Source organism: Plasmodium brasilianum, chromosome 10 (assembly GCF_023973825.1).
Source record: "Plasmodium brasilianum strain Bolivian I chromosome 10, whole genome shotgun sequence".
Lineage (NCBI taxonomy): Eukaryota > Apicomplexa > Aconoidasida > Haemosporida > Plasmodiidae > Plasmodium > Plasmodium brasilianum.
The window spans coordinates 1,836,954-1,847,819 of record NC_090123.1 but is presented as its reverse complement, the minus strand read 5'-3'; the positions used below and the strand labels follow the sequence as shown (position 1 = coordinate 1,847,819).

The following is a 10,866-nucleotide window of genomic DNA, read 5'->3' as shown; positions in this document are numbered from 1 at the left end:
ATAATAATAGAAAATCAAAAATGAAAAATAGATAAAAAAATAATTATCACATATATAACTTGAAATTAGTCATATCATCTAATTAATTATTTTTCAATATTTTCCTATAATAATGTAAATGCATAAATCTTATAAAACAAAATTATGCATTATGCATAATTAAAATTAGGATGACAGTATTCATATAACATATAATTCGTTTGTTATATAATCTTAAACAAAAGAAAAAAAATATAATATAAAAAGAATAAGATACAAATACATTTTATCACTTCCTTTGAAAATAAGAAAATAAATACATATTTATTTTTAATTTTAAACAAATAATGCATTTATTTATTGCACCAATAAACAATATCATTAGAGAGTAACAATACAAAAATAAAAATAAAACAATTTTTTGCAGATATAAATATAGATCAATGTAAAATTTCTATAAATTACTTTAATGGTGCTTTTTCATATCAATTTTAACGTATTTACTCATAAGTTTTCATCAGATCCTATTTAAATACAAAAAAATATATATGAAAATATATTATTGTATAAAAATGAAACAAAACATTAAAATACAAATTGAAAAACATTAAAATAACCAAATTCTTAAAAAACATTAAAGACACATACTTTTACTTTTGCGTATCAAAAATTTGGGTACATGATGCTATATTTGTAAAATATAAGTAATTATTGGAATTCTCTGTAATATGCACATATCACTAAAGAAATTATAGAACTTAATTTTTGTAAAAGGTTACTTAAATGAAAGAAGAATATTTCATTTTATACATTTTACTTTTCAAACGTTTTGACATATGAACATTTACAGATTTCTGGAAGATTCAAATAAAAGTTATTAAAAATATTAGCTTTAATACTGAAAAAAGTACGGAATTATTATATTTGTGTAATTCCTACCTTTTTTGAGCTTCAAAATATTCATAATATTTAATTCATTTGCTCCGCTAAATATTAATGAAACTGAGAAAATTAAGACGAATGTAATGTAAAGTAACATGTATATATTATACACCCTCCTTAAAATTTTAATATCAAGATTCTTAGCATTCCTAACGTTTATTTATAAAATATATTTTGTCCAATAACCTTTTTACAAAATTTGATTTACCTCCTCTGTATAAAGAAGATTTACTTTTTCTAGGTTGTTCATGGATTACTGCATAATTTAAAAAATTTTCTCCAGATCGTTTATCTTTTCCTTTAGACCACTACTCATTACAAGGTATATTTCTTTTTTCGTACTATCTGTTATTTGGTATATTTTCTTTTAACCCCATAATATCTGAACCTCTTCTATTTTTGTTCTATGGTAATAATAGATAAGTTCTTGTATATTATCAATCATCAACTTTGTACTCTTCATCCAGTAATTTGTTAAAGACACTCTACACAAAAAAAAATATAAAATAACATTTGTTATTTAAACGAATAACAAATCCTATTATATAAAACAGAATTAATAAAAATAAACCATGAAAAATATAAATAATACATGTATACTTAAATAATATTGTAATACCTTGTTATTGTTAAAATGGTATATCCATGTTAAAAGAACAAATTTAAGAATTTTAATAAAAGAGAATGCCTTAAATTTTTGTTATATTATATATATTTTCATTATTTTATGTATTCGTTGATACCTAATTTAAGATAATTATAATATACTTCTACTAATAAGGAATGATATACTTATTTAAAGAAATTTTTTTTTTTATTGCTACGCAACTATTTAATAAAATATATATGTATCTATAGTAGATTTTGCAGTATTTACAAAAAAAAAAATAAATTAAAAAATTAATTAAATAATTTTCATATTAATGTTATTTATAAAAAACAAACTTTCATTAAAATAAAAGAATAATAATTAATTCTTAAATAATGATATATATAATTTAATTATTTAACGTGGTACACTAATTAAATAATTTTTGTATTATTCATTTTCAGAAAAAACTAAGAAAAAAATATTTGATATATTATTATACATAAATATTGAGTTTTTATACAATATAGAATGTATAGAATATATATGTAATACATTGCTCTTCGTATAAATACAGTTATTACTATATTTTAAGGATGTTATCTTATTAATTATTCCATTATCATAAACATAATATTTTAGAAATTGTTATAATACTCAAAAATTATTAGTTATCATACAAACATAACAATAATAATAATAATTAACAAAAACAAAACTTTGGGTTATGTTAATTAGAACTCATGCTTTAGTTACTCCTTTGGCACATGCAATTGTTTATATTCTATAATTTAATTAAAAATTTAAATTTATATATAAATATCTAATATATTCAGAAATACACATTTTAAAAATAAATAAGATCTAATTTTTTATTTTTCCATTAAAAATATTGAAATTCATAATACATAATAATAACTTATAAAATTATCTCTAGTTGCGAGATCTCTATATTTTACTACATAATTTTTTTATTTTTTATAATTAATAATATTTGCCTTTAAGAAATATTAATATGGAATAATAAAAAAAAGAAAAGAATTTTAATGTAATGTTGGTACAGAAATATATATATAATGTTATTAATATTAAAAATATATAAAATCAAAAAATATTAATAATAATATATATGATATAATATGTAAGCAACATATAAGAAAGATTAACAATATAAACTGCTAAAATATATAATTTACAAATTTCTTACAGATTAATTTAGAATGAATATATTATTTTTTGTACTCATTTCTAAAAATATATATTGTTTAAAAAATATTTTACAGATGCACCATAATGAATCGACATAAATATAAAAAATACATAATATTTCCTTAAAAATACTTTTAGCAGGAAAAATATAATATATCAAAATGTATCTCTTCCCTATATTTTATTTCACAGATATTGCTCATTATAAAAATATTATATACCTAATAAAGTATTATAATAGTTTAAAACAAAAACTATATTAATGTTCCCTTTGAAAAATATAATTTTTCTAAATGAAAATATAAAAAATAAAAAAAAATACCTATAATTTAAAAAACCATCTTAAAATGAAACAGAATAAAAGTACATAGAATTTAATATTAACATATTGCTAATAATTTAATATATATATATATATAATTATCGTGGTACAATATATGAAGGCTATTATTAAGTTTCTTTTAGTTTTTTGCACAATTTGATCGAATCAAATTTTTACTCTCTTTAGAAGTTTATATATATAACAGAAGATAACCTTAATTAAAATTTTATAATAACCCATAAATAACCTATTAAAAAAAATGTGTAAAATAAGAACTCTATTTAATACAATAATTCTAAAACTTTACTTATAAATAGAATTTTTTAGTTTTAGGAATATTCATTGTTTTCAAATATTTTTTGGAGATTTTTTCTTTTTAAAATAAATATATATTTGTATAAGTTATATATTTATATTATAAATTAAGAAACAATATACAAATATACTAATTTCCTAGTAAAATGTTTGATTTTCTCACTATTAAGTTTATATACTATATCAGAATTTTGTTCTTATATAAATATCGACAAAGATTATATAATTTTCACGTTATGCACTTTTTATTTTTAATAAATATTATTAATTTTTAACACATACAAATAAAAAGATTAAATATAAAATAATATTATATTTCAATTTTTTAAATTATATTTTCATATTTATGCAAGCTAAGTGTTGCGAATTCTACAAAAAATAAATTATTCATTAATATATTCAATTTTTATCAAATCTAATGTATTATTTATATGGTTTAAAGTATAATGAACTTAAAAACGCCTATTCTTTTGTGGTACTATGAAAATAAATTTTTAAATTTCCCACTTTTTATATTTTTATTGCAAATTATTTGCTTTCTAATTCTAGAAAGTTTCCATATTTCAGTTAATATAGACCCCTCATATATGCTTAAAAGTATGATTTATTATATAATAGCCATATAAATAGATGTACCATGTCACATTGAAATAATTTTTGTACACAATTGTAAAACATAAAAAATGCATATGGTACTCATATAAATTATATGACTAAGTGCAATAGTTAACAATACATAAAACATTTTAATTATCTACATGAATCTGCTTAATGTTAATATATACAAATTTGCGTGATGTATTCAACTTTGCATTCATATGCACAAATAAAAACATCTCCTGATAATGCTAGATATAAATTTATCTATCCATTTCCAATAATTACGTTAACATTTATTGCAATTTTTTTCATATTTTTTCTTTTAATAATACTATAAGTTAGTCTAATTAAAAATGTGAATATTCTTCTGAAAATCCAATAATCTATGGTAACATACTAATGTCGTAACGTTATTCTACTTACAAATATGTAATATCGTTTAAAACTAGTTCATATTATATGAACGTTGTTGTTATCTTCAATAATAAAAATATAAAGACATTAAAATATATAAATAAAATAATCAAGTAGTCATAGTTCTAAAAACTATAATACATGTTTAGATGACAGTATGTATTATGTAATATATCATAATGGAAAAAATTCTAGTTTATAATTGTTCAAAAAAAACAGTCATTCGGTACATGAGATAAATTACTCAATACCACAGATTAAGTCTATTTTTAAAAAATACAAAAAAAGTAAGATTCAGAATAATTTCTTTTAATAATAATATTGCAAAGGTAATACTATACAAGTGAGTATCATTCTAAGGTAAAAGTAAAAAGTTCATATATATTGACCAGTGTAAAGTAGTTTAAGTAAAAGAAAATATTGAATTAATACATAAATATTTTATACGAAATTATATGTTATGTATTAGAGATTTAGAAAACATAAAAAAATATTAATATTTATTAGATAACCATTATCCATAATATAACTCAACGTGAACATTGTATAAATAATAATTCTTCTAGGAAACACAACTATATATATATATAGATAGATAAATAAATATAGATATATATATATGTAACAAAGAAAAAAATTTAATAAATTAATAAGTGCGCTATGAAAGGAATAAATAGATCAAATTACATTTTAACTAACTGAAAATTCTTAATAATAATACTATAATATATATTAATGTAGTATTCACACACAAATAATAATTTTTATACTATGATAACTAATCTGCTAAAAATTCAATAAATTATTGAATTCAAATTTTGCATTATCTGTCCAAAATTTATAGAATTGATATTAAATATATTATACATAGAACTAAAATATATAATCCTTATAATTAAATGATATTAACTAAAACTTAAGTATAATATCACATATTTTATACAAAGTTAGGGTCCATAAATATAATTTATGATAATATACTTAAAATGGCATATAAAGATATGGTTTTTATAATATACGATTCTACTCTATGTTTATGAGTACATATATAAGAAAATGCGAAAAATTAAAACTTATTTATAGTAAAATATTTATGTTTTTTTATATTTTTCATATATATTATTCCTTAATTCTTCTTATACTACTAAAATATATCCATAATTATAAAATATAGTATGAAATACTATGAACTACAAATTTAAATTAGTAGTTGCTGTTTTATAATAATATAAATCACAATTATTCCATTGATCATTTTATTTATTAAAAAGAGAAAATTTATAATATTTTATTTAACTAAATTATCATAAAAAATTTTACATTTATGTATATGCTCAGCTTCATTCTCTGATACTTTGTATAAATATAAATATATTGCAATTCTACTAAGTTATTTGATACGAAAATTTTACACGTTCAAAATATATATTTTAATGTTAAATATTAGTTTTTACATAAATATATAATACGCTTAAAATAACATAAAAAACTATTCAATAGTTTATATGAAATGTAATTAATTTTTCATTATTTTTAATTAAATATCATATACGCAAATTGCAGTATCATAAAATAATTTTGATTATAAAAAAAAAAATGATGAATTATAAATCAAAAAAGAAAAAAATTATTATAATATATTCATAATATAGTGAAAATATAAAAAAAAAAAAAAAAAAAAAAAACAGATAAATATTCTTATATAAATATTCTAAAACTAATTTTACATATTTTTTTTCATAATTTTTCAGACATCTGACAAAATTATATTTTTTTTCATATTGTTACACATACCCGTAATATTATAACTCTGTTATGTATTGTCTACCATATAAATAATTAATGTATTCAAGTGAAACAGTATAAATATATAATATCTTAAAACCTTAGAAATTGTTTTTATATATATATACTCTTTATTTTTATTAGGTTACATATTTTAAAAAGAAGTAAAAAAGAATGCTATTATAATAAAAAAAAAAAAAAAAATTAAAACAAAGAACAAAAAATAAATGAATCAATCACTCTTTAATATAACAGAATAATTAAACATAACCACAGTGCCTTAATTATTTACGTTACATAATAATTTACGAAAATATATTATTAAAATATATATATTTTTTTAAATTACTGACCATTAATTACCTATTATGTATTTGTTTCAAATAGAATACTAAAATAAAAAATAACATATGTACATTATAATAATATAATCGAAGTTTTTCGTAATACGTTTAAATTGTTCTATGATGTCATTTATCAATTCATATCTTTACAAGTATAAAAAAAATAAAACATGAGACTATTTTATTTTCATGTTAATGTAATTTTAATTAATAAAGTTAAAGGAATATTTTCATTTATTATAAAATGAAGAAAAAAAACAAAAAATAAATAACATACTTTTAAACTATTTATTCGAAAATACCTAAGAATAATTATAGCAAAAACTTATAAATCTTAAATGATTTTTACATAATATAATGTTACATATTATTCTATTTACAAGGACTTACAATATTTTTATTTCTTATTATGAAGTAATAACTTATTTTATTTTTTTTAACAATATAATTAATTTTAATATAAATATAACCTAAATTTTTATCATATTTAGATTAATGTTCCATATGCATTTTAATTAATTAATAGATATAAATATACATTTTATTAATTATAATTTAGTCTAGAAGAAATTATTCATGTATAATAGTTCGAATAGGCATATATAAAAAGTAAATATAAATATATATATAATAAACTATATTGTTTTAAAACTATTCATTGGTCCAGTATATATAATAAATAATTAATTTTTAGGTAAATGAAATATATATATAACGTTAAGAGTAATACAAAATTTTAATGATACGTACTTTTCATACTATAGCAAAACATTTGGAATAATTTATATAATAATAATTCTCATCTATATATATAGTTTAGTAAATACAAAAAATTGTTAACAAACAGATTATAACAACATAATGCATTATATCAAAAATAAATAACAAATATATCACAAAAAGTAAACATACAACTAACACTAGTAATAAATTTGTTTATAACCTACCTATTCTCGTAGGAATAAATAGTTAAAAAATATTATATACAATAATACAGATAGAAATATTTATATAAATGTGTCTTAATTAAAGAAAAAAAAAAAAGATATAATACACATATTAATAATAATTTTAAATAATATATATTATATCACTTATTTATCTTATTTATATTCAATATTTTAAAGATATATACCTTTTTCTTTATAAAATGAGTATGAGTTTTATATAAATATATATACATAAATTTGATTTCATATCAAAATATAGTTAGGGCATTCTTCCTGTTGTCGTATATTTACATAAGGAAAAAAAAGGTAACAAGTATATATAATAAATATCAATGTATTCAATTATTTTATGGTTCTTAAATAAGTGCTTATGTAGATGATAATTTAAAATTTTCTCCTAATATATATCATTTTTAAAATTACTCCATTAATATATAAAAAGACATAAATTTATATTTTCCTACAGATTATTATTTACAACAAACTAAAATAATAATGTAAAGTCATCATGGTAGGTACACAACCCAAGATAATATTCCTTTTTTTTTTTTAATGTCTAAATTTATTCATAATTTATTTATTTTTTATAAAAAAAGTGATGATAAAACTAACGTAAAAATCAGTTCTTAAAAAATTCCTAATAATTCTTTTGAATCTAGAGCTACATTGGATTTGGTTTTGGAGCAGGAGAATTCATAACCTCAAAAGAATATAAAGAAATTAAACAATATATTCCAAAAGAAATCAATTCTTTAAGAACAGAGACGGATAAACAACGATTTAGGAATAGATGCTTAAATTTGGCTGATTATTTCATTTTGAAAAAGGATAAACCTCCACAATATCTTTCTAAACCAGAAAATTGGAAACCAACACTTAATAATCATTTTAAAGGTCTTTTTAAAAAGCTTAAACAACATGGCGGATGTCCTATAATTTTTGAGCAAAAAGATAAACAACTTTTACAATTAACATATGAAGCAGATAACTTCTGTGAAGAAAGAAAAAAAAGAAAGGAAGAATTAGATAGCCTTAAAACAGCAGATAATATTTCAGATAATTATGAATCTAAATGTAGCAAATATAATGAATGGATTGATGAAAGAAAGAGTCATTTTGATAAAAATAAAGATCTTGTTAAAGACAGTACTAATATAAAAAAATTAGAAATAAAATTTCCAAAAGATAGAAAATGCGATATACGTAAAGCACACACATTTGAAAAAATTAATAATTGCTCAACGTCGAACAAAAAATTACAAGAAAAAACTGTTACAAAAAGCAATGCTGAAGGACCACAAGATAAAGAAAAAGGAAGAGTAAGTCATGATTTTCCTATAACTCAAGATAAAGCTTCTATGCAAACGGATTTTCCTCTACAAACAGATTCTTCGCCACACACAGTTCCCTCTGCAAAATCAGAAAGTGTATCTTCAGTTAATTATCCACCTAAAACAGAACCTGAAGTTGCAAATGCAGAAAATCCAAGTAAACAAGCTGAGGACTCAGAATCCCATGATTCAAAAACTGCTTTAGTTTCTAAACTTACAGAAAAATTAATACCTCCTGCTCCATCAAATCACTCAACTCCAGTCTCAGAAGTATCCTTTGACCCTGAAACTACAACACCATACCCTAAGGCATCATCTGCTCCTTCACATTCTCTTGTTTCTCCTTCAATAAGTAATATTCCAAGTACCAAATATTATACTTATTTTTTTATTTTATAAATAACTATAATATGTAATATATATATTTAAAATGCAATTACAGGTCCACCACAAAATCCACCAATCCAAAATATAGCATCTATCGTAATAAGCTGTCTAATAATTATTCTATTTTCCCTTTTCTTTAAAGTAAAATGAAACTTACTAAAAATATGTTATGCATTTGATTATTGTATTAATTTATTTTAAAAAACTATCTTTTCATATCGTAGTATGCTATAATGGGGTTATTAAAAAAAAAAAAAAGAATAAGAACAAGACAAGTAAAGTTCCTAAGATTACTAATACCTCCACATTCTGATGGAAAAAGTGAGTTTCATACCGATGATCATTTAGATAAACCAATATGCGATGACGAAGAAATTATAAAAAAAATAAATATAAATGAACATAACTTCGAAAAAAATGTAAATATATCACACCTAAAAAAAGACAAGTCTATAACTATCATAGAGGTACATATGGAAGTACTAAAAGAATGTAGAAATGAAGAATGGGAATTAAACAAAGGAGAATTTTTAGAAATATGCCTAGAAGTTTTCACAAAAGAAACATATTGGACCTATTCTAATTTAACAAATGATAAACTAATAATAGAAAATATTAAAAGTAGCAATAATATGGACGAACAAAAAATTCTATGGAACAAATGGGCAGAAAAACATAGAAGTCTTTCTGAAAAACTAAAAAAAGAAGACTGGTTTAATAATTTGAAAAATGAATGGAAAAGTGAACAAGCTTACTTAAAAAAAAGTGAAGAATTAAAAAAGAACTCCTCAAATGAAATTAAAAATGTTCAATTTGTTGAAAGAGAAAAAGATATATGGAGACAGTGGATATCAAAAAAGGGCATAATTATAAAAGAATATATTGAACAGAATTGGTTTAAGGAATTGTCTGATGAACTCAATAATTTATCAGATGTATTTGAAAATGAACAAAATACAAATGATGTATCATTAATATATAAAGAGGAACTGGAAAATAAAGAAAGTTATGAAGAATTATATAAATGTATAAAAGAACAATTTCTAGAAAAACTGTGTACACTGATTCTTATGATGGTAATAGAAGAATGTAAAAAAGAGGAGTATATAGAAATTAGGGAATCACATTTGGATGGTTCCATAAATCAATGGAAGAAAGAAGGAAATTTAAATAAAAAATTAGAAATTACAGAAAACACATTTCATATTAACGGCGATGCTTCAGAAAATAGAAAAAATAAAGAAATTCACGGATGTGCAGAGGAACACCGTTTTAGAAATGATATAGAAAATTGGATAAGAGAAGATAGCAAATATGTGAGCCCTATAGATAATGATGAGATAACAAACGGATATGTTGGAATTGCAGAAAAAAGTACTCCATAAATTCACAGGGATAGATTCAAAATATAATCTAACGATATTTAAGTAAAATAAGGTGATGATAAATAAGAAAACGTATTTTATATTCTATAATATATGAAGATAACAGGGGAAACGAAAAATGCAGTATACAGAGTAATCTAAAAGAGAAAAAAAAACATGATATATTAAGTGTTAAAAATATTTATTTAAAAAACATTCCACATAAAAATATTATTTTCTATTTCTCTAAGAATATATATAGAATATTTATATTAATCTTTGATTCAATAAAAGTATTAAGATTATAATATATATATATTTTATATTAAATAACA

At 19.9% G+C, this 10,866-nt stretch overlaps 1 protein-coding gene across 1 annotated transcript; it reads left to right on the top strand.

Moving 5' to 3' along the window:
- Nucleotides 1-7,957: 7,957 nt before the first annotated feature.
- MKS88_003444 (STP1 protein) lies at nucleotides 7,958-10,552 on the top strand (the record flags this gene model as incomplete). The annotated part of the gene is made up of 4 exons (XM_067216535.1): nucleotides 7,958-7,960; nucleotides 8,109-9,144; nucleotides 9,223-9,263; nucleotides 9,392-10,552. 4 exons carry the CDS (start codon nucleotides 7,958-7,960, stop codon nucleotides 10,550-10,552), a joined length of 2,241 nt encoding a protein of 746 aa, XP_067073173.1.
- Nucleotides 10,553-10,866: the final 314 nt, after the last annotated feature.